Genomic DNA, 24890 nt, shown 5'->3' with positions numbered 1-24890 from the left:
TTTAGGCATGAACAGCCTAAAATTGCCATTTTTAAGGTGCATTAAGAACATGGACATGTAGACTCGTGCCCTTCATGCGCCTTAAAAATGGCTAATGTGCCTTAAATCAGTATGTGTAGATGCGCCCAGACTGGAGCTTCTCTTTTACATTCAAAACTTAAACCTTTGCAAAATTCAATTTATCTATTGACTTATCAGCAGTAACTACTGGTACCCTTAACATTTATGTGAGAACCTAAACCTTTGGTGCACCCCCAATTCACTTAAGTAGCAAAATTTTGGAAGCAGGAATTCCTTTTTAAGACAGATCTGGGGAGGAATCAACAGCTCGCTAAACCCTAAATGGAGTTGTATAGGCAAACGCAGAGGCATCAAGACCCACAGGTAAATCACCCTGATAGCCTACAGATTCCCTGGCCCAGGAAATCATTTAATTGTTTCATGGACTAAAGAATGTCAAATCTGGGATGAAATTTAGAGAGGCTTCTTCCCTTTAGCTTGCCTCCTAGCAGCCTGGGTTTACCGAGGCCAACAGCCCTGACATGGATTTGTAATTGATCCAGTTACATACATTCCCCATAATTTCAGTTCCATAATGTACCACAAATGATGACTAAAAGGATAGTGCCAATTAGCTGAAGCCAAAAAATAGGATTTTAATGAGAAACATTAATATAACTTAGTATTAATAGAAGTACTTTTTAAAAGCTTGATAGTTCAGTGGAAACAGATTTCTCCATTATACTTGCAACCTCAATGTAGTAGTTCCGCAGAACACAAATACTCGTTTCTCACCCTCTCAGCAAAGAGAATATAGGACTGTTACAGTATACCCAACCTACTGAACTATTTAAGTAGAAAAATCCCTACCAAAATATTGAGTCACATATAAGAAAGGGTTTATACATTAAGTAGTAAGTATCCTTAAAGCAAATAAAATAAATGGGTGACAAAATTCTTGTGTAAACAATACTCCTCTCCTATGAGGTAGAACCAAAGAAGGTAGTCCTTCATTATAGAGCAGTTTCTCAGAAGATGAAGGACGAAAAATAAATTAGCTACCTGTTAAAGTTGCAGCATTCACAATAGCCCGTGCATTAAAATTGTGGGCGTAGCAGAGGGCATCAGCTAACAGTAACCGTCCTTCTGCATCTGTGTTATCAACCTTAAGACACAGAGGAAAAAGAAAAGGAAAAAGAAAAAAAATTGTCTGTTACAAGTTCTGATTGACTTCATTTGCTTCTTACACATTCACTTCCTGTAAGTGGTCTTGATTTTCTAAGCAGGCTGAGTCAAAGGCATCAAACATATAGCCTATGGGCAGAAATGACCTGAGCAGGGTGTGGGGCCCAGGGCAAATCAGCCTGTGCAGGGCCCCGTCCCTGGACACAAGGAAGCCGGCGGAGGATTCAGGGGCGGGCGCCGCCAAGCAGCCGAATGTGAAGCCAGTGGCAGCGCGGAATTGCCACAGCGACTCTGCCCAGCTCCACAGGGCCCCCCCAAAGCGCAGGGCCTGGGGCAGTCACCCCAATTCGCTCCCTCCCTTATGGGCTAGATCTGACCCACAGAGCTGTGCCATCGGACCTCCAGTGCTGCCCCCGAGTCTGGTCAGACCCACATGGGACATGGCGTGTAGCCATGGCTAGGGGCCAGTCTGTGGGCTGGATCTGACCCACAGACCTCCTCCCTTTCCCTCTCCTCCACCTACTTGATTTGGAGGCCATGCCAGTAGTCTGGGACCCATGGTGCGTGCACTGCAGATCCCGGAGTGGCCAGAATGGGCACTGCACGTGGTGCAGACTGGCCAGAACAGCAGCTGTGCTGCACGCAGTGGCTGACCCACCCAGGCTCTGGGATGTGTCACACACAGCACCCATTTCCAGTTAGCCTGGGATCCACATTGCACAGAGAGGCCAGAAAAGGCATCTCATGTTGCTGAGGCCTAGAGTTGCAAGGGTAGGTGCTGGATCAGATATGCTGAGGGAGGGAGAAAGGAAGGGGGTCCATGGCTCAAGTTCACAGTTCCAGTTCACAGACCAGCTCCACACCACTCACCTGGCCCTGTGTTCAACACCCTGAGTTTGACACCCATGCTATAAGTGATCACAGTAAAGTGATAAATACTCACAAAGATACCCAGCTGCCAGGGCTACGGACTTGGGTCCGCAGCCCCCTGCCCTCGCTCCCCCCTGCTGTGGGTATCCCATCACCACATGCACTTCTGGGGGCAGGGGGAACTCACGCCCCACAGATCTGCATGCGGGGCAGGCACAAGCTACAGGCACAGGCTCCTGCCCTGCTTCCCTCCCCGGGGCCTCCGCAGCCCAGCGGGCAGGACCTGGTGTGGCAGGGAGCAGCAAGCTCCGCACTGCCCTGGTGATGTCCCTCCTGCACGCGGGGCTGCAGTGAGAGCAGCAGTGTGCACAGGGGGTGCATCACCAGGGTAGCACGGAGCTCAGAGGCAAGGAGATCCCTGCACGGCCCTGCTGTTCCCTGCCATGCCAGGTCATGCCTGCTGGGCTGCGGAGGCCCCGGGGGAAGGGAAGCAGGGTGGGAGCCCAAGCCCGCAGCCAGTGCCTGCCCCCTGTACAGATCTGGGGGGCGCAGGTCCCCCCTGTATCCTGGGAATGTGCACGGAAGCAGAGCTGGCCCTCCTCCTCCCCTGGATGGGCCACCTGCGGCCCCATCCTGCTCCCCACTAGGGCCCTACAGCCATGCATTGTATTCTAGGGCTCCAAGTCCCACCCGACTGGGCAGCAGCTCCAGCTCTGCCCACTTCCCTCCCTACAGGGCCCTCAATCTCCCTCGCCCCGCAACATACCTACTGGAGCTGCTCTGCAGGCTGCCTGGGGCCACAAGCATGTACATGCATGTGGCACCCCTTGTCTCACCACCTTCCTCCCACTCCCTTCAAGCTCCCTGCAGGCTGGAACTCTGCCCGCCTGCAGGGAGCTCACTGCAAAAGCCATGGGTTTCTCTGGTAAAATGAGAAATCCACGTTTGCCTTGTTTCAATTTTTTTTTACAAATAAAGGCCGACTTCGTTATGAAGGAGCTTTGTTCCCAGAGGATTCATTAACCTGAGGTATTACTGAATCACATACCGAAAGAGCAGCAAAGGTCATGTCAAAAACTTAGTTTTTAACGTAGATAAAAGAAAAAGAAAATATTTTACAAGGAGTTATTTTCAAAGCAATTTTAGGCATCAAAAAATTTCACAGGCTGGGCAAGGATGGAAGCTGATAGAGCAGAGCACAGGTCTGATCACTGCCCCTTAACAAAGTCCATTAACATCTCAAATGGCTGTTACTGAGTAGAGGTTTGTTCAGTGTAAACATAATTCTTACTGCAACTGTATTCCCAGAAGAAAAAGGGAATTGCAGAGTAGCACAGAGGCAGGTACCACTCCTGCAAATAGCTTCTATCACTGTGGGTTTCGAGGTTTCTTCCCCTTCAGATGTTGAGGTCTCGTCTCTCCAGATCTCTGGTTCTTTTTGGCCCCATCTTCTTTGCAGGGATGCTTTATAACAAACTTTGCAAGGTAAACCTTGAAGCCTCTTTTCAAGTCTTTGACTCTTCCGTGGGCAAGTGTGACATAGCCCCCTTATAACCATTGCACTACTGAACTACAAAATTATTGGTATAGCTCATAGCAAAGCATCAAGGAACTGAAAGATTCAAAATTCACAATATAATAAAAGAAATTCTGAAAGGGAAACATTGGTCTGTCCATCAACTCTTGCATAGAAATAGTTCAAATATAGCATTATGGTCCTTGTTACCAGTCAACAAAATGGGGGGTTTTATTTTGGATTTAAAAAAAAAATGTGTAATATGGGGGCTTTATTCTGCAAACTACTCTGCACAAGCAAACCTCTGCCCTAGAATTTTTCTTAAGTAGAGTAGTTCGTAGAATAAAGACCTTGGTTATGTCAGCAGAAAACTAATGCTTGCATGTCTCACTCAAGATATATTGCAGGCAAGTGTCTTAAAAATCTATTGAAAGCAATTAACATGTTACGCTCTCTGTATGAGAGCTTAGCTTTAACTATCTTCATATGCACCATAACATCCCTCTATGCTGATTCAACATTTTCCAGAGCCTGCAGTAAATGACTGAGCTTTCTAGCCTTCCCCTGTAATTTATAAATGCATCTAGTCTCTCAAATAAAACTGAAAAAATGCTAAGTTAGCAATTTAAGTAACACATTGTTTACAGGCACTGGTTTCCATTTTAAATGGTATTTTTACTATGACAGAAGCAATATAACTTGATCGATTAGCGAGTTTTGATGAATAGGTCCTAAAGACAAGTTTAATACATACCTGTATTGTTTTTCCATTCTTGGCTCTAACTACATCTCCAGGTTTGCTTGCCCTACCACTTGGCATATTTTCACAGAGAGGTGCCAAACCTGTTAGAAAAGAAAGTATTACTGCAGTCTCTCTCTAAAGTTTTCACTATTAAAAAAAAACAAACCCCAAAGAACCTTTTAATACTAAATCACTCCAAAGACAAGGATAGTATTCTTATCTCGATTTACAGTTTCTAGGTCTGTACTTAGAATTTGATAAAAAAAACAAAACAAAACTGAGATATGTAATGCAGTTTCTTCATCACATCAAGCGTCTTTACTTGTTAACATGCGACGTTCCTTTGCCTACATCAGTTTCATGCCATGAATTACTTTACACTTGATCTGAGCCTTCAAGAGGCCGAGAAGTTGTACGGTCTCTAAAGCAACAGCTATAAAGCTTTTCATGTCAATGCTGAGCCTTCCTGACAATAAGTCAAGCCTTCAACATGTAGCTCTGGCCATGCTAATTTCATACACTTAGAAAAGCATCTGCTTCTTTCTGGAATGCTACAGTTTTCCAGCTATTTTACTGGTAAATTCTACTTACTGGGAAAAAAAATATCAGAGAAAGATCAAGAGATCCATTGGGAAACAGGAGAGTGGTTTTTAGCCTTCCCCTGTAATTTATAAATGCATTTAGTCTCTCAAATAAAACTGAAAAAATGCTAAGTTAGCAATGCAACTAACCACTCTCAAAGCTCCAAATCTAGCCATGGCCATGATCTAGAGGAAAATAGCAACCCACCAGTCACACACCAGGAAGCCCAGTCTGTGTTCTGTCTAGATCACAATGAAGATGACAATACTAGGCTGTGCAGATGACTTTTCAGTGGAGTAGTGCACATGGACTTTACTGCACTTGTAATTTCCACTTCAGAGTAAAGATATTCATGATGTTAAAGAAAGTACGTATCTGTGTTACACCGCCCTCTATTGGTTATATGCAAGAGGACAGCCAAACATTTTTAGTTACCTTTTAGGAGGGGATTCTCGAACTTTTTTATATTGTAATTCTCATCCTCAAAGATACAATCAATTTGTATCACAAATCAATTTGTTTACTCATGGCTATGCAGCATCCTTGCATCATGTACCACCGCTTATATGGGAACATACCATTACCTATTTTTCATTAATAACTGTGTCATCAATACACTCCAACTTTTTTCCAAAAATGGCAGGAACTGTCAATACAGGGCAATTTCAGGATATCTTGCAGGAATAACTGGATGACCTCAAGGACCGCAACAACAGAAACAGATTTAAATTCAATAATGAAAAATGCAAGGGCATGCATTTAAGGACCCATAACAAGAACTCTGGCTACAAGATATCAGTTCATCATTTGGGCAAAAGAGAAGAAGAAAAAAGCCCGGGTGTGTGGTATTGCATTACAGGATGACTATAAGTCACAAAGCGGGGGGGGGGGGGGGGAAAGGAAAAACACTCCTAGGTTGCATCAGGTGAGATACTAGCAGTAGAGATAGGGAAGAATCAATTCCATTGTACAAGGCAAGACCTCATCGGGCACAGTGTACAATTCTGGCTATCTATGCATGAGAAAATGAACAGGTGCAGGGAGGGCCACTAGGATGATCAGAGAAATGGAAAGCTTATCTTATAAAAGGAGACTAGAAGACTATGGCTTGTTTAGCCTAAGCAAAATGAAGGCTGAGAGGGGATCTCATTTTCCCCTGTATATACTTTGGAGAGGGCGTGGGGGGGAAACCAGGGAGGGAAAAGAATTACTCAGACTAAACAACAAAAATAAATATGTAAAAACTGACCACACAAAAATAGAGTCCTGAAATCGAATGAAGGCTTTTAACCAGAGGAATGAGGTTCTACAGCAGCATTTGGAAAGGTGTACTGGTGTAACTTTAAGATAGATCTTGCTAAGTTCATGAAAGGGACTCATCACCCATGGACTCTATTCTAGAACATCTTCCCCCCCAATTTGGTTCTCCCCCCACATATGAACAGTGCCTGATGCAGTGGAATGCTCCATTAAATTTGCTAACTGTGGAACTGGAACCTTGAGAACCAAAGATTGCAAATTTTCTTACCAATGCCAGATTTGTGAGCAGTGAGTTGATCATGTAAGTTTAATTGCATAGTAATACTTTTCACATCTTTTTCACACCTACTCTTCTTTTGATACTAGGTTCTTTGGTTCTATGCTTAGGCTTGTATCGTTACCAAAGCATTAACTCAGAATTTCCACCTGATAAATGACAGGAAGTCAGCAATACATCTCCACTTTTCTACAATATCCATCTCAAAGCACTCTTCCATTTTCCTGTTTAGTTTTAACCTTATTTATAAATGATACTCTAAAAAGTATCATTTGCTCTTTTTGACTGACTACATTCCAAACTATATTTTTTAACTCTCGAGGATATATAACAATTCTAGGATACAGAAAAATTCTTTGATGGCTGAGTCTACATTAAAAGGCCTTCATTACAGTAGATGAGTTCTCGCACTACTGGTTAAATAGCTAATTATCTGTAAGTCAATGTGTGGCATCTTTCATATGCAATACCAACCCTATAGAGAGCCAAAGCATCTCCTGAAAATCTCAAACAAAGTGATTTTAGATATTAGTGACAGTTGGGGAGGCTAAGCACCTCAAAAGACCAAGTCCAGTACAGGCGGTCCTCAGACTTACAATACAATTGGTTCCTGAAAACTACATCTTAAGTCGAAACATGGTAACTCAAAACCAATTTTCCCATAAGAACAATGTTATAAATGGGGGATTGGTTCTTGGTTGACACAGCTGTGTCCAGCTGGTAAGTCTGTTTTCGGGGGGGAGAGAGAAAGGAAGAGGCATGGAGGGACAGATCAGTGCCCCTGCAGCGAGGGAGGAATTGGGGCTGGAGCTAGGGCAAGCATTGCCCAGGGCAGGGGTGGGACAGCAAGAGGCATGGAGGGACAGATCAGTGCCCCTGCAGCGAGGGAGGAATTAGGGCTGGAGCTAGGGCAAGCATTGCCCAGGGCAGGGGTGGGACAGCAAGAGGCATGGAGGGACAGATCAGTGCCCCTGCAGCGAGGGAGGAATTAGGGCTGGAGCTGGAGCAAGCATTGCCCAGGGCAGGGGTGGGGCAGCTTGTGCCGCTGCACGCCACTGGTTCAGGAGCTGCTCATGTGGCAGCTTGTCCAGTGGCTCTTGCCACTGGTCCCCCCAGTGGTCCAGGAGGGCATGTGGGGGAGGTATGTGCCCCAGGATCTTCACGGGACGGGCGGGGCCAGGGCTGCACTCTGGGTGGAAGGCACTGGGAGCGGGGGCTACGCCCCCATGCCACATGCCCAGCTCGTGTGGGGCCAGCACGAGACTGAGCCACCGCACTGCCTCTGGACAAATGGCACGCAGTGACGGGATCTGGCCTGAGCTCCCTGTGCCTCCCGGATGAGCAGCAGCTTCACCCTGGCTGGGCAAGCAGCAGCAAGGCATGGGGGAGGGCACTGATCTGCACCCCGACACCCCTTCCCTCCCCCAGTTCCCGCCCCACAACAGACTTACCACCTGGACGCAATGGTGTTGACCACTGTAAAGGCAAAACCAGCGTGGGAACCTCGAAGCAGGGTGTCAATTCACAAATGTCATAAATGGTGTTTGTCGTAACTTGAAAAGTCATAAGTCGAGGACTGCCTGTATTCCTTCATTCATGAAACGGGTGTCAAAACTAGTCACATTTTCATCTACACATTTCTAATGCACCACCCCATTTTAAGAGATTACCCATCAATTTACATTAGTATATACAACAGTGTTGATTCTTTGAGTGTTAATTTCCTTATTTTGTAGCTCTTAAACACCATAAAGTTTATGGTTAAATTGACGCATAGATTTCTTAGACATGCAATACCAAGCAAATCCTAACCAGGAGTCCAGACAGTGAGAGATCCAAATCTTCATACCCATGACTTCTGCATGAATTATATTTTGGTTTTATCCAGTCTTACAATATGCTCTGGTCTCCTAGGGCAGGCCATTTTTGACGAATTGGCAAAATATCTCCTCACACACACATCATCATGAAAAAGATTGGGCAAGTAGGTAAAATGACTGAAAGGAACCATCAAGTGCCCCTGACTAGGAAAATTGTAAAAACTCTTTTGTTGGGAGACTGGGCAGGGACCTACTTGGGATGGTTTAGGAACAATAAATCTTGTATCTGTGCAGAGGACTGGACAAGGTAACTCGAGGTCCCTTCCAACCCCAAGATTCTATTATGATGTGGAAGTACAACTTCCTCACTGATCCTAAAAATAGCTTTGCCTAACACAATTTAAATCTAGGATTTGATGACGTTTTGTCCCCTCCTCTTACTTACCAATTATATTAAGAGGTAGATTTAGCGTTGCTGCTGTTGCAATGGCTGAGCACACAGTTGCTGCTCCTCCCATATCTGCTCTCATTGCATCCATACCTGAAGAAGGCTTTAATGAAATGCCACCACTGGAGAGGTGGAGAATAGAAAATCTCATTCAACAATTATGAATTTAACACTATATGACTTTCAAATAGCTCCTGGGTTCATCAGTATATTTTAACAGTAACATCAATAAATGCAGGGTAGAGAGGTCATATGTTTTTTAGCAAAACTTTGCAAGTGTCCTTAAAAGCAGCATACCTGATTTTTGTAAAAAATAAGATCTGTCCAAATCATCTCTTTGTAGTAGCTTAATAGGACATAATAAAACCACCCCTAATTTGCCATGTACGGAATATAACACAACAGATGTGCATTACTCTTCCAAATATAATTCAAAAGCCAGTCACCATAGTACACGGGCAAAGCAGTAGCCATAGTAAATCGGTATAAAGTAGAGCAGATTAATGAATTACTCAATAGCTGCTCTTTCAAGCAAAAAAGGTTTTGAGACCAACTGCTGTAAGGACTACAGTCTTTTCACTCTGCCCAAACACATTTCAAAGCAAAAGCAGATGCTCTGTAGGCAACTGTTTATTCTAAAAATTACATCCCTCATTGAAAGCTATAACACAAAGCCAAAATGAATAAATGAGAAGCAAGGATTTCTTAGGGCAATATTTTTATTGGACCAGCTAGGCAGTTGGAATATAGTTAGATTAGCATTTTTGAACACATGAAATTGTTGTATCCCTGATAAAGAATGTCTTGCATTTGGAAGATTGTCTAACTTTATTCCAACTATGTAATTTGTCTAATAAAAGATATCACTAAGAAATCCTTGCCTCCCACATCATTTCTGGACCATCACAGCTACATCATGCTTTCACTAAAATAAACACACACACACACACACAATCATTTAGGCCAGTCCCATGCCTACCATCCCACTGAAGCTCTTTCACTTTTAGAAGCAAAAGAATGCCAGGTCTGCACGATGCAGACTCTTAAACTTGCCCTATCCCAGAGACATTCAACTTATCTTTTATGGCTGGTTCATGGCAATGTCACTGAAGGATATATTGAGAATGAGGAAAGCATCCCCCTCCACATATCATAGTATTAGAGGGGAACTAGCCAGAATTCATCCTTGCTTAGTTAAGCTCACCCAGAGGATAACCTTTAAAGGGGTTACAGTATCAGAAATGAATAGCTAAGCTCTATTGCTAGTTACTCTATGCACGCTCCAGTTTCACAGACAGGAAGAAAAAGAGAGGTAGTTAGCTGTGTTAGCCTGAAGTGCAGCAGAAGGTGGAGCAGGGTGGTACCGTAACAGGTTTAGAGGGGCATAAACTTTCATAGGTGACATCCTGCTTCATCAGATGCTATATTAGAAAGGAAGAATGCAAAGATGGGAGTTCTCTTCCCTTATGTCAAGAGACACGGTCCTCTCATCAGGAGAGGCGTTGTGGAACCTTTGATTCCTGCACTCAACTCACTCAAAGCATTACACTATTAACTGTATTTACTTCCATATCACAAATACCTTTTTCCTAAACATCAGCTCCCAGAATTGGGATGTGTGTCTTGAGCAGAGAAGCACCCCATGTCAGCAACACCCTGCTTTGATTGCTGCTTCCAGCCACAGTGGCATTTCTATTCAGACAGTTCAGGGAATCAATTTACTCCATGGCTCATTGATCTTCACCCCACAGGTGTTAATGATCATATCTCCTTTCTAATGGTCCTGATGTTCCATTTATCAAGCTAATCTTTCTTCTAGCAAATTTACTGTCTTCTAGCTACTCCTGGTCTCTTTTCCCCAATTCCATATTGCTGCAGACTGTTTTTAGCTCTTTTCAAAATCACAGATCCACCCACAGAGATTAGTTTTTAGCAGCTAGGGTTTCAGTGCTTGATAAGCAGGAAAGAGAAGGTGAATACGCTGAAGATAAGGCTTTGTCCCTGCTCTATGCAGCTCTGGAATAATCTTTTTTCTGTATTCCATCTTCCACAAAACATGGTGTGTGTCTTATTTGGGGGCATGTATTATGCAAGAAAATACAGTACTAATTGTGGGACCTATCAGTTTACTAGCCAACTCCATGCATGAGAGTGGTAGAGATGAAGTAATAGCTTTGGCCTATGTGAATGCATAGAGCAGAGATGGCCAACCTGCAGCATGAGTACCACAAGTGGCATGGCAAGCCTCTGTGTGTGTGTGGCACACAACAGATCATGGAGGGGACAGACCACAGTGGGAAAATCAGGCAGGGAGCAAAAAGCAGAGCATGAGATCAAGCAAGGAGCAGGAGATCAGGAAGAAGAAAGCAGAGCAGGAGATCAGACAGGGAGAGCAGGGTATGGAACAGAAAGTAGAGCAGCAGATTGGGAAGAGGATTGGAGTGAAACTTCAGGAAGGTGTGGGGTCAATTTGTAGCACACTGAAAAAAAATGCCCCCCCACTGGCACAGACAGCAACAGACACAGTGCTGTACTCTAGAAGAACTTTTTTTTCTCCCTTAGGTTTTTTTTCTGGAGAAATTGACCCACAGCACAAATCAGCCTCTCTGACCCTCTGCAGCAAGTACATTTCCAGGCTGATTTACTGATCAAAATAGACTTCTTAAAATTACTTTTAAAGGACAAGAGACAAAGTTTTCATTAACAAAGTTTTACACTTTTTTCCATAAGAGCTCATATCAAGACAATACCAGAGGCACATACAACACCTAGATAGATTTGAGGACAAAAGCATTTTAAATATTTTCCCTTTACATAATGAATTCACCTTGAAGATGCTGCAATTCCCTTGAAACAACTGGAAAAATAACACTAACTACAGGAGCTGACTTGTACAAAGGAAACACAGGATTCTTAACTTGGCAAATGAGCAAGACAGAAGCATATTTACTTGACAAGTCCTGTTTTACATACATTTACTTGGTATATTTAAACCCGTGGATACTCTGCTACAGGTTAAGATCTTTATTAAGTTTTGCTATTGAAGCTCTGCATTTCTGATAAAGTTTTATTCTATTTATTTATTCATTCTATTTCTACTCTATTCTTATTTCAGACAGTTCTAGGAGAAAATTCATTAAACAGAAATGATTGCTATTACTACTAAATGAGTGAACGTAGAGAGAGATTTTATTGGCTGAGAAATAAAACTGCCAGAACATTCATTTTAGAAAGAGGAAGATTTATAAATTTCCAGTGTTTCCCAAAATGTATTAAAGCAAGATGCTCTCATTGGCCAATAAGAAAATCCTTTCTTTTAGTGATTTCCAAAAGAAAAAAGGTGATATCTATTTAAATTTAAAATACTGTTGATTTTCCAAGTAAGAACAAACAGTAGTACTAATAGGCCTATTAGTATGTTCAATCTGATAAACTCTTTAATTTGTTGGCATATTTGCTGGCATTCCTCCCTCCTGCCCTGCAATTTACACAATGAAACAGAAAAGCTTTAAATAATTAGTATGTTTTTGGGAACGTAAGCAAGTGGCACACTAGCAAATATTTTGCTGATTCAAACAAAAACCACAAGCGGATCAAATGTTAATATGATTACCTATCAAATGTAACTCCTTTCCCAACAAGCACCAATGGAGGGTCATTTGCATTAGCGCTGCCGGAATAGTGAATCTCCAAAAAGACTGGAGGCTCCTCTGAACCCTTAGCTACACTCAAGAATGCTCCCATCTGCTGCTCTTCTATCCAGGATTTTGATCTGCAATACAGACAATATTTATTTTAATAATATTAATTAAAAATAAACTGAACCATCTGTACAAAAAAATTATAACTCATAAGAAGTTATAAACCTATCTTCAAATAATGCTATAATCCCCTAGATAACAGACTGCAAAATAAACCAAGTCCCATCCATTACTCCTCCTTCATGGGTGGGTTGCTTTTTTTTTTTTTTTTTTTTTTTTTTTTTTAGAAATTATAGGGCTGAAAAATATCAGACCTTCACATCTCAGACCTTGCTTTCTGGGGGACCTGAATAAAATTGTCATGAGATTGCACCTGAATGCACCAAAGCATAAAGATAGATCTATGGTATCGAGGAAACTACTACAAGCTCTGGGCAAATTAATGACAAGTAATGTCTGTTTGCTTACCATTTCCAAAAGGTGAATAATTATGAACTGGAATTAGGGATGTAGAATTAATTAGAAAAATAATATAAAACAGAAGTAATATGAAACAGAGATACTTAAAAGATGGGAAGTGGTATCCCTAGTCTATTCAAGCTCTCTCTTTAGCGCTCTATTGGCATATCCACGCATCACCTTACGGCACCATATGGCACACTAAGGTGACAGAGATCATGCAGGTCTACACGTGATTGCCAGCTACACTGCCATAGCAGCATGCTCCCATGGCATAGCATGCCACTACAGCAACATAGCAGCGAAACCTAACCGTGCACTGTGTGTACGGCACAGTAACAGCCTGTACTGTGTCATGCTTTAGGTACTTCCAAAGATACTAAAGGAAGTAGAAAAAAAGTACTAAAGCCCAGCGCCATAGTAACGTCACCATACAGCAACATGTAGACGCACCCTGTGAACTGCCTGTCATACTGACCAGGTAGCTCACTTGTTCACCTTCTCCTAGCGTGCTTCCTCAGCCTATGGAGGTGGCTAGGATCCTTAATACCCAAAACAGGAGTAACTCGCAATTGCTGGGCACCAACTACAGCACTCATTTATTTACATTTTACACATAAATATCTGCCTTTCCCTTGTCCACTAAAATGACAACAGGGAAAAAATGGGCAAACCCCTATAACATTTTATATGCTGCACCTTAAACCAACAACAATTTCCAAAGGAATGATTTAAACTGAATTCACCTGATATGGATCTTCATGCTGCTATTAGCAGCTTTGAGTTTCTGTTCAACAAGTTCAGCAAATTTCATTGGTGTTATATAGTTTGCTGGGGCCTCCATCAAGTGTCGAGCCAAGTTTTGACCTTCACCGTAGATGGTACCTTTTTGCCAGGCTTCTTTTCCATCACTGGAAATATCACAAAATTAACATCATTATGAACCCTTGAAAAGGAAGGTTCATCGTTTAGCTGCTTCCTACATTCTGAAAGTAAAACTGCCTAACTGCATGATATATGGTATGAAGGGATGTGACAAAAGATGAGGATAGTAACGGATCAGATCCGAGGCCCACCTGGTCCAGTAACCCACCCCTGATAGCAGTTGCCACCAGATGCTTCAGACATAATTGTAAGGGCCCTGCAGTGAGTAGATATGGAATTATCTAGAACAGGGGTTAGCAAGCCCTGGCACACATGCTGCACGTGGCACGCAAGGCCATTTTGCTAGGCACGCCATGGCCAGCCCCGGCTCTGGGTAGCTGCTGCCAGCTGGGAGCCCCAGCTGCTCCCAGCAAGGCTTGCAGCATCCCAGCTGCCTGTTGGGAGCAGCCCAGGCTCCCGGCTGGCAGCAGCTACCCAGAGCCGGGGCCAGCTGCAGCGGCCGCACCCCCCGCCCGCGGGCCGGGGGCCAGCTGCAGCCAGGAGGCTCCAAACAGCTGTGCCGGGCTCCAGGCTCCATACTGGCGCATGCACCCGCACATTGGAGTGGGCAGTGTGGGAGGGGCCTGAGGCAGCACAGCCCTGGTTTCTCCCCCACTCCCAGCATGGAGGTGATAGCAGGGTTCCGGAGCCCAACACAGGTGTTTGGAGCCAGCCTGGGCTCTGGGCAGCGGCAGCAAGCAGGCTGCAAACAGGTGCGCCGGGCTCCATAGCTCTGGCATCAGCTCCATGCTGGCAGCAACTGCATGAGCTCTTCAGGGCAGGCTGTGCTGCTCCACTGTCTGCTTCAAGGTGCACACGCAGTCGCTGCCAGCATGGAGCTGATGCTGGAGCTATGGAGCCCAGCATAGCTGTTTGCAGCCTGCCCGCTGCTTGCTGCAGCTGCCCAGAGTCCAGGCTGGCTACAAGGAGCTGCGCTGAGCTCCAGAAACCTGCTATCACCTCCATGCCAGGAATGGGGGAGAGACCAGGGCTGCACTGCCTCAGGCCCCTCCCCCACTGCCTGCTCCGACATATGGGTGCATGTGCCGGTATGGAGCTGATGCCAGAGCCTGGCACAGCTGTTTGGAGCCTGGCGCCAGCCGGCCCCAGTTCTGGGGAGCTGCTGCCACCCAGGAGCCCAGGCTGCTCCCAGCAGGCAGCTGGGATGCTGCAAGCCTTGCTGGGAGAAGCTCAGGCTCTAGAGCCAGGGTAGCTGCTGGCAGCCACAGAGCCCGGGATGGGGGCAGAGACTTTGGGTGCGGGGCACAGGGCAGCAAGGCATCCTGCCATGTACCCCTTGCCCTCATTTTGTTCTTCTGGCATGCCAGCACTCTGGCGCCTTCCAAGGTAGGCACTGTGGTGTTTTTCGGTACTCCGGCCAAAAAATGTTGCCTACCCCTGATCTAGAAAATTATCCAAAATGCATTCACCTTAATTATGCTGATTCTGGAAATTATTGTGCTCCAAGTACCCATCCTTTTTTTGTGAATCTTGCTAAATTAGGATTATTTCATGAAAGTGAAGCCTGACAAGCAGGATTCTAGCTTCACAGCACAGTTCTGGTCACTAGGCCTGTGCAAGTCGGCAGAGATCCGATCTGCCTTCGGATCCAGCCGCTTTGGATGGCCGCAATCCAATCCAGAGCTCCGGACTGGGTCTCTGCCTCCAAAGCTTCGGCCGGATTGAGAACCGGCCATAGGGTATAATGGGGGAATCAATTAAATATCTATAACTTGGTTGTTTTTTGTCCGATTGGAAGGAAACTTGCAGGGAGGTTAGCCTCTATGAAACTTGCGGGGGTGGTAGCCTCTGCTGAGAGCATGAAACCTGCCAAGTTTCAAGATCAGTGCAGGGGTTTGGGGGGAACTGTATCCCAAATTCATGAAAGCCAAACTCATGTCACGGCTGTATGTTACACCACAGGGGGGTCAAAACTGCAGGGGTGGTAGCTCTTACTGAGGCCACAAAGCCTGCCAAATTTCAAGGAGATTGGTGCAGCGGTTTGGGGGAAAGTGCACCTCAAGCTGTGGACAAGCAAAACTCGTGACATGGGTGACACTGCGTGTGTTCAGGCGCAGCAGGGTGACAGCTACAGGGATGGTGGCCCCTGCTGAGGCCATGATGCCCGCCAGCTGTCAAGGAGATCGGTGCAGGGGAGTTCTGGGGCCCTGCACCCCTAGCTGCTGACGGACAAAACTCGTGCCAAGACTGTGTCCATCTTGGGGCAGTGATTGTTTGTATTGATTCTTTCCTCTCCTTAGCCTGGTTTTGTAGGTGCTAATTGATGCTCCGTAAGTTGCTATGTAGTAGCTAGGTCCTGTGTATTGAGCTGGTCCCGGAGTCCCTGGTCCCTGAGTGAATCAGGATTGATTGGTAATTGGTAACACAGCAGCTTAGCAGCCAGGCCTGCAGTACTGTCTCCCACGCCCCAAGCCAGAGACAGTCAGTCCCACAAGCACCCATGGTACGAGTTTTGCTTGTACGCAGCGTGAGGGGTAGTTCCCCCCAAACCCCTGCACTGATCTGCTTGAAACTTGGCAGGCTTCGTGGCCTCAGTAAGAGCTACCAGCCCTGCAGTTTTCACCCCGCTATGTTGTAACGCATAGATGTGACATGAGTTTTGCTTTTGAGAATGTGGGGTCCTGTTCCCCCCAAATCCCTTCACCAATCTTCTTGAAACTTGGCAGGCTTCATCCTCGCTACAGAGTCTACCACCCCTGAAAATTTCATCCAAATCAGACAAAAAACAACAAAGGTATAGCTATTTTATTGCTTCCCCATTATACCCTATGGCCGCATCTCTGAGGCGGCTCCGAGGCAGCTCCGCAGATCTTCACGGGCTCTGCAACGCTTCGGGAAGCCTAACGAGACCAGCGCTTCGACCCAGATGTGCTGCTTTGGACCCCGAAGCATCCGAAGCTTCTCCGAATCTGAAGCTCTGTCCGAAGCCTCGCACAACCCTACTGGTCACTGTCAACAGCCTAAGATATTCACAGAGGGGCACCTCTACATCCTAACTAGGAAAAAATAATTGCTCTCATTTTACATGTGGGAAACTGAAACACCAAGAAATTAAGTGATTTGCCCCAGGTTACATAGGAAGTCTGCAACAAAACGGGGAACTGAACACAATTCTTCTAATCCAACTTGCACTGGTAGCCACAAGAGCAGCCATTTTCTGAGACGTTACTATTTCAGAGACCAGTAATTTAAAGAAAAAGGTGGTGCTGCTTCGGGAAACAGATAAATGCAACATTATGGTATACCAGCACGGTTATGCCTGCTACTGTAGCCCAGGGGTTAGCCTGCCAGCTTCTCAAGGCAAAGATCTGGGTTCAAGACCCACAGCCACCTTGACCTGGGGCTCTTGGCTACATGTCCAGTTGCCTTTGTCTTTAGAACAGAATACCCAGAGAAATCATGGAATCTCCATCCATGGAAGTTTTCAAGAGCAGGTTAGAAAGACAACTGACTGGGATGGTTTAGTCATTTAGGATCCTGTCTTGAGTGGAGTGTTAGATTAAGTGACATGTGAGGTCTCTTCCATCCCTACTTTCCTTTGAGCAGGATATGCTTAGGAGCATTAGATTTCTCTAGATTATTTCTAAAAGAGTGTAAGCTTCTCCCTTGAAAAACTATTTACCCATGTATACCTGGGACTTATGCTCAAAGAATGATATTTAATATCCTTTCACACGGGGTGTAAATGCAGGAGACCTAAAAGTTACTGGAGTAATAAAAGGTTACAACAAAAGACACCGGAGTTCAAAAAGGAAATCGGGGAACTTTGCTGGGGAAGCTCTATTACGAGAAAACTGTTATTACTTTCAGCTCCCGAGTAACAGCAGCCTCTCTCCATAATAAAAAGGAGCCGCTTCTCCTTTTTTCACATTATACATTGCTGATAAAAGAATATCTAGTAACTTGCTAGAACTCAAAAAGCATTAGATATTTCTGGATATCAAAATAAATAGGAGAGACATCCAAGCACTTGTGCTTAATGGCACAACCCAATCTATAATGGACAAATATTAGGGGGGAAAAAAATCTTCCCCTTTGGGCAAATTATTAAAATTGGTTACTGTAAATATTTCTGGTATCTTCCTCCAATATATATGGTACTGGCTACAGCTAGTGACAGGGTATTAGATGAATTGCTTGTCGGATCTGGTGCAGCATTTCCTTTTCCTGGGAAGGGTTTGTGCATTAATAGAGACAACTCCCACACTTCATGGGACTATGAAAAGTACCACATAGCTCATAAAAGATGGAGGTGTTTTGCCCCTTCTTCTTTCTTAATCCCAAACCCTTTGTTGCTTAATTTGTTCTTGCCTCATAACATACCAACAGTGACTACAGTGATTAGCCTGTGAAGCAAATGCTGTAGAAATGACTTGGTTGCTAAAATATTTCACGCAACACAGAGTAAATGGAAAAGGGATAGTGGGGTAGAAGCGACACATATGCCAAGTATCCAAGTGTTTTACAAGCACAACTTTGTTTGCCATCACCTTCCATGTAGCTGAGGAGTAACGACAGGCTTCTTCCTTTTCTTAAACTCATCATACTCATACAATCCAAGGACTGCTCCTTCTGCAGCAGCCTGAGCATCTCCACAGGGATCCACTTCAACACAAGGGATCTCTAGATCCTGAACCTGCCTGCATCCAGCTGGATAAAACAAGACACTGATAAGATTGTGTCCTCAACAGAAGGCTTTGAAGCAATTATTTTCAAGGAGAAAAAACAAGTATTATGGACACCTGCTAAAAAGACAGAAACCATCCAAAAAAAATCCAACAGCAAAGTCAATATCCACAATTAAAAAGGCCACATATTGGTAATATTCAGACATTTATGAACTCTGAATATAATTTATCAAGTAACTTAGCCAATAAGCATTTCACAATAACCTTATGAAAAAAAAGAGAGGCAACTACACAATTCTGGGGCATTTTGGTAATCAAAGTTTCAGGCCATCACAAATAAAGTTGTAGTACAATATATTGCTAATAAACTTACTTTTAAAAAAATTACAAAAACCTTGTTACAGGCACTTTTATAACTGGCAGAAAATACAAACATACTATAACAAACTCTCTTTTGCCTATGAAAAACTTAACGATTGTTAGGCCACAGGCACCGTAATATCAATTAGCACTCTCACTTGCTTGTTTGGGCTTCCCAATCTGTCTGTCCCCGTCTTACGCTTAAATTGGGGCAGGGAAGCGTTTTTGTTCTGTGTACAGAGCTCAGCATGATACAGTTCCTACCTGCTTCAGTAAAAATAATAAAACATAAGGTTTGAGTTTGTCAAATATGAAATCCCTCCTAATTCAAATTCTAGAGGGAGAGAATTTATGAAGTTACTAGATGCCTTATAATCATACTTCATTACCCAGAGTACGCTTTCAGGGATAGGAGAAAGACCTTGCAACCTCAAAAGATCCTTCTGCTTCCACAGGTAAGGAAATGCATTTAAAATTTTATTTATGTAAATCTCCCTCACAGCATAAAATGAAATCTTACCTATAATCTATGCAACATGAATAAATATCTAGGGTCATAAGGAGTGCAAGGTTAAGTGCAAAGTTAGCATGAGATTGTACTTAAAAGACTCATCAAATTAATTTGAACAGAAGCAATGAAATAAATAAGTGCCTTTTCAAATCCCTACAATTTGGAAAAGCTTGAGCAGCAGATATTAGAACTGTCTGTCTGAACACTCAGGAAGATGCTGCTGCATGGATAACCCTCTAATGAAAACCTCTAAACCAGGGCTGTTCAACTTCCACGCAGCCAGTGGCTGCACACCCTTCAGGCCACATGAGCAAGGGCCACATCAGGGCGAGCCACAGACCCCTACGTTGTGTGCTGCATAGATGTGCCTGCGGTACCCCCCCCCCACAACCAGTACATCATGTTCCCGCAGGGCCTTGGACTCACCCTCTGCTTCCAATACAGCACTGCCTCATCCCTCTGGGGTAGGGACAGAAAGCAGCCACCAAAGGAGGGGAAGAGAGCCCAGGGTTTCTGTCTGCTGCTGCAATCAGAGCAACAGCGGGAGCAGTGGCTGAGGACCTGAGGGCCACAACTTAATGCCTCACAGGCCATCAGTTGAACGGTGTTGCTCTAACCCAGGAAAACTATACTTTTTTAAAAAATGAAAGATTACTTCCTGAAGAAAGTAATGGCCTCACCTGGGAAAGACCAACTACTTTTAAGCAGTCAGTGAGAAAATGCATTTTCCAAGCTAGATCCTTAGATTTTGTGTGCTATTTTTAGAGGTGCACCGATACATCAGTCCAATATAGGATTGGCACCAATATAAAGAAAATTGACTGTATCAAAAATCAGCCTGATGTGGTTGATAATTTGACTGCTAAATGCCCTGTGCATGTGCGCAGCCACAGCACAGTACGTAGGTGGCTAGAAGCACCAACTGGCAGCTTGGAGAGGTGTGATCAGCAGGCAAATCTGTTGTGGTGGAAGGGGAGGGGAGAGGGAAGGGATGTAGGGCACAGATCAAAGCCCCCGTGGTGAGGGAGGGAGTAGGGCTGAGGCTGGGGCTCAGGCAGGCACCCAGGGCATGCGGGGTGGCTCCCACTGCTGCGCGCACCCTGGGAGGACACAGAGGGCGTGTACCCCTCAGATCTGCACGGGGAGGGGTAGGCTGCAGCTGTGGTCAGAGGCGCTGGAAGATGGAATTGGGGGAGCTACAGTGAATTTTGATGTGGCTGCAGCCCCCCATAGTCCTCTTCCCAGTGCCACTGCCACCTGTCCCGAGCTCAGCCCAGCCCAGCTCCCGCTGGGAAGAGCCCAGCACCGCCCCGGCCCCAGCCCGCAGTGGCAGTCCACCTCACCCAGATCCAGGGGGACACACCTCGTGGGGTGCATGCAGTGGCGGATGCCCCCCCTTCCGATGAACCTGTTGTGGCTGCCCCGTCCCAGTCCAGGCAGCACCTGGCCCAGCCCCACTCCCTCCCTTACCGCAGGGGCCTCAATCTGTCCCCCACGCCCCTTCCCTTCCCCCTCCCCTTCCACCACAACAGACTTACCAGCTGGACACTGCTCTTCAAGCTACCAGGCTGGTATTAGAAACCAGATTGGTATCACCTTATATGCCTTCCTAAAAATTGGCTATCGGCCCCAAAAATCTCTATCAGTGTACCCCTACTATTTTTCAACAAAATGTACAATGAACTATTTGATTTAAGTTCACATGCTTCATCACAATACAGTGCATCACATCTCAGTGTTAGTTTAATAGTTGAAACAAATACTTAGAACTGGAGTAAACATTAAATGAAATAAGTTAACCTGAAACAGCTGCCCGAATATTCTCTTTGCCTTCATCCCAGTTTTCTTGATCATTTACTCCAATGCTCTTCTTACCCAAGCCCACAACTACAACACTTGGAAAGTCCTGTGTAAAACCGACACGAAGTGGAATTATTTTCTTCACGAGTACAGCCAGTATGGAAGGTTAATAGCAATACTGAAAGCAGACATAACAGAAGCATAACATCCGTCATTCAAAGCAAGTCGCTACACTATGATACGAATCTCTCCCGCTCCTATAAAATTTATACAGGAAAATGAAGAACTTCACTGCTGTCCAATTTATATTATTATTTGTACTGTGGTGGTGACTGGAGTTCTCAGCCAGGGCCCCGGGGTAGTATGCCCTACACATGCACCCAGAGGAGGTGGTCCACACTTCAAAGAACAATTTAAGTAACAGGATTATTCATAATATTTGTGAATCATTTTCAGCAAGCTTGTAACAGAGTTTGTGTACAATTTTACCCTCTATCCATCAAACAACAAGGCAGGATGCTCATCCTGGACAAGGATCTTTTTCTCTCTCACTGCTCAGTGCTTCAGGCACAGCAGTAGGTTAATAATCTCTACAGCCTTCCCCATACTATTCTTGAGCATTAGAAAATAATAAATTTTTCTTCTTCCACTGTCAAACTGCCATTTCATATTTTGAGCTCTTTTTAGAGTGCTAGATAACAGCACTACAAGGAAGTGTAGAAAGCTAAGTACACACCATCAGCCTGGGAAAGAAAGGGAGATTAACCCCTCTAAGGGACTGAAGAGCTGGCAGAAGGAAGGAGAAATAACTGAGGTGAAAGGAATCTCTTAAATTATATATAATTTGATATACTTCCCTCCAAAAAGCATACAGCAGTATATTCCCCAAACCTTTCTAAACAAAATGAAATTAAAACATGGGGTCTCTTCAGATTTTCATTACAAATACAAGCATGTTTCTAATAATCAGTTTTCCAACTCAAGTACTGAATTAACATGTAGCTCACAACAGACTGCAGCTTGGACACACTTTCTAGAATTACTACAGCTAGCAATGGTTCAAACTCCTGTTGTTACGACTTTACGCTCTCCCAAGAATACTGCCTAGGGAACAATTCTGGAGCATTTTTATGCAAAGAATTCCCACTTTTTTCACTGGTGGTTGTGTGCAAAAACAGCTACAGATCTAATCAAACTCCAGTGAAATACATGAGAGTCTTTCCACTGACTTTAAAGTCAATTGGATTGGGCCTTCCAGAAGAATTGCATATAGAAAACAACAAAAAACCACTAAGAAATTATGGCTTTGAAATCCCTTGAAAAAAACCTTGGCTCAGTGCTATTGGAACCAAGAGGCCTTCAGGCCTGGGTTTGACCTTTGTGCTTAGCTCGAACTATGGTCGAGACATGCACCCAGTGAAAGGAGCAGATGGAAAAATACTGTCTCTGACTTGAAATGAATCAGGAAGTTGGATAACTAAACTGAATAAATATAACCTGGGTAAAAGAGGAACAATCAGGGCAAAACCTACCCCCACCTCAGAATGAAAAGATTACCTCATTAGTTCTCTCTAAACCGAAACAGTGGGTTTTTAAAAACACCGCTTCAATTTAGGGAGAATTAAACCACAGTAAACCTCTGTGGTGTGTACACAAGGGTCGGGCCTGATCCTTACCTGCCTCTGCAGCAGCAGGGGGAGGGCGAGCTGCCGGTGGGCTGAGCAGTCCCTGAGCTGCGCTGGGGCTGGTGCTTCCCTCTGCGGCAGTGGCAGTGCCTCCCAAGCGGCACCTGCCCACAGGCACCTGGCCCAGGCGGCTCCAGGGGGCACCTCAGCCGTGGAGGAAAGCACCCACTCCCCAGGCAGGCCACTTTTTTTTTTTCCTTCGGTGGAGCCTGCTTGCACGGGCGGCTGCTGGGCTGCCTGCACAGCCCGTGAGCTGCACGGGGCCCAGTGCTCCCCTCCGCAGCTGTAAGGTAGCAAACTAAAACACCTCGGAGGTGTTTTATTTTGCTGCGTCCCAAAGTCATTTAATGCGCAATACGCTGCCGACAGTGTAAACAGCAACGCCATTAAAGCAGTGCAAAAGGGCATTTAAGCCGCTTTAAAGGCCAATTTTGTGGCATGTACAAAAGCCCCAGGAGCCCTTGACAAGACTTCAAGGCCTGATCAAACCGGGAGGGGGAAGGCGGGGGGGTAAGCATCTGCTTTGACTAGCTACAAACCTAAAATTTTTTAACTGCTAATGCTGCTTCAGTTTTAATTAGAATTGTATCTGTTAGGGTTCAATAAACTTGCTTTTAGTTTAAGACAACCGTGTCTTAGTCTCCTTGCCTGGTATAAGACCCATTATAGCATCATAGGGACGCAAAAGTGCACACAGACATCTTCTATTGTACGATGGAGCATAACAGTCTGCCATAACATGCTACATCCAAAATGGACTTAAAATAAGAAACAATGCCAAGACTCGCATGGAGGTCACCAGACAAATCAATATACTTCATATAAACTGAGACATCATACCTGATACAAACCATGAAAGATGCGTGTTTTGCCTTTCTTCAAAAGAGGCCCGGATCTAAAATATAAGAAGCGCCAGACATTCTTTTAAAACTAAGATCCTGATTTCTCGTGGCAACAATTTCATGCTCCAGCCACATAGTACCCTTTAACACCACACAAGGATGTTGCCTCATTACTGATTTTAAAAAGAAACAAAATTTACCCAATCATTGCTTCCACGCCCTGCAGCACCTATGTTCTTCTATGTACTGCTGCAGCTCAAACCCACCAAGCCTGTGACGACTGAATACCAACGTACAAAACGGTATGGCTGCAAACTCTAACAATGAATTAAAACATGTATTTCCTGAAATTTCTTGATATTGCAAGACAGCTAAGAAACAGGCTTGAACACTCACATGGACAAAAGTTCTCTCAGCTTCCCGGATACACGTCTATCAAAAGCATCTCCTGCATCAGTAAACTGAGGAGGTCCCTCTTCCTTTTCATTTGCATAGATGCCCAAGACAAGGCCCTGAAAGAAAAGTTACGTGCACAAATTGAGCTCTCTTTGCAAACCATGTACACTCAGATGCGAGGGCCACATTTACAGCACGCTCAGCACTGTGAGAATTAGGAATCTGTTTATGAGAGTTAAAGAGAAAATAGAAAAGAAAGATACAGGCCTGGGGCAGAGCACTTCAACCTCCTGGACACACCTTGGGATTGCTGTTCTTGGGCAAAAATAATTGTAAAAACCAGTCTGAATGAAAACTGTGGAACAAGAAATTATCCGCAAACTGGACTGTGGTAATCACGGTCTAAACAGGCACTGGGGATTCTTTCCTCATTACTTGCATTAGCTTTTGCGACCCGCCTCGTTTCTACAGGTGTCCAGTTGCTTTTCTCTCCTAGCGCTGCCCCCCTCTCTCTCTACTCCCTCTTGCTTGCATTTTGTACTCTAGCTTCTCTCCTGCTCTGCTTTCTACACCTCCTTTCACAGCCTCTGATGAAACAAACCTGGGTTGGCCGCATCTTGTGCGCTCTTCTTCTGGTGCACCAGAAGAACCCTGCCACATCTTGGGCACTCTTCCCCGAAAGGCGGGGATCAGCCCTGCCTCCTGCCGAACTTCAGGCTCCCAGCGCCCTCGCCCGGGTCAGCACGAGCTGCCGACCACGAGACGCAGCGCAGAGCCCGAGCCAGAGGAGACCAAGGGCCGCAGCCCTCGCCAGGCAGCTCCAGCCCAGGCATGGCCGCTGGTCAGAGCCGCGAGCAGGTCTG

General features: G+C 44.9%; 1 protein-coding gene across 2 annotated transcripts in view; it reads right to left on the bottom strand.

Moving 5' to 3' along the window:
• Positions 1-24877, bottom strand: part of LAP3 (leucine aminopeptidase 3) — a 29583-nt gene extending 4706 nt beyond the window's left edge. The window contains exons 1-10 of one of the 2 annotated variants that reach the window (XR_003092266.1): positions 24629-24877; positions 24028-24143; positions 23630-23684; positions 21105-21210; positions 18296-18455; positions 13607-13771; positions 12314-12472; positions 8698-8822; positions 4326-4414; positions 1063-1165 (exon numbers count right to left, since the gene is read on the bottom strand). Coding sequence is in view for 1 of the 2 variants with exons in the window: in XM_006038299.3 (XP_006038361.1) it covers positions 1063-1165; positions 4326-4414; positions 8698-8822; positions 12314-12472; positions 13607-13771; positions 18296-18455; positions 21105-21210; positions 23630-23684; positions 24028-24143; positions 24629-24643 (1093 nt within the window). In the remaining variant the exon portion in view is untranslated. The remainder of the gene's footprint in view (positions 1-1062; positions 1166-4325; positions 4415-8697; positions 8823-12313; positions 12473-13606; positions 13772-18295; positions 18456-21104; positions 21211-23629; positions 23685-24027; positions 24144-24628) is intronic. The other variant, XM_006038299.3, reaches the window with a different exon arrangement.
• Positions 24878-24890: the final 13 nt, after the last annotated feature.

Source organism: Alligator sinensis, unplaced genomic scaffold (assembly GCF_000455745.1).
Source record: "Alligator sinensis unplaced genomic scaffold, ASM45574v1 scaffold1498_1, whole genome shotgun sequence".
NCBI classification, from domain to species: domain Eukaryota; kingdom Metazoa; phylum Chordata; order Crocodylia; family Alligatoridae; genus Alligator; species Alligator sinensis.
This window is presented reverse-complemented; position numbering and strand designations above follow the sequence as displayed.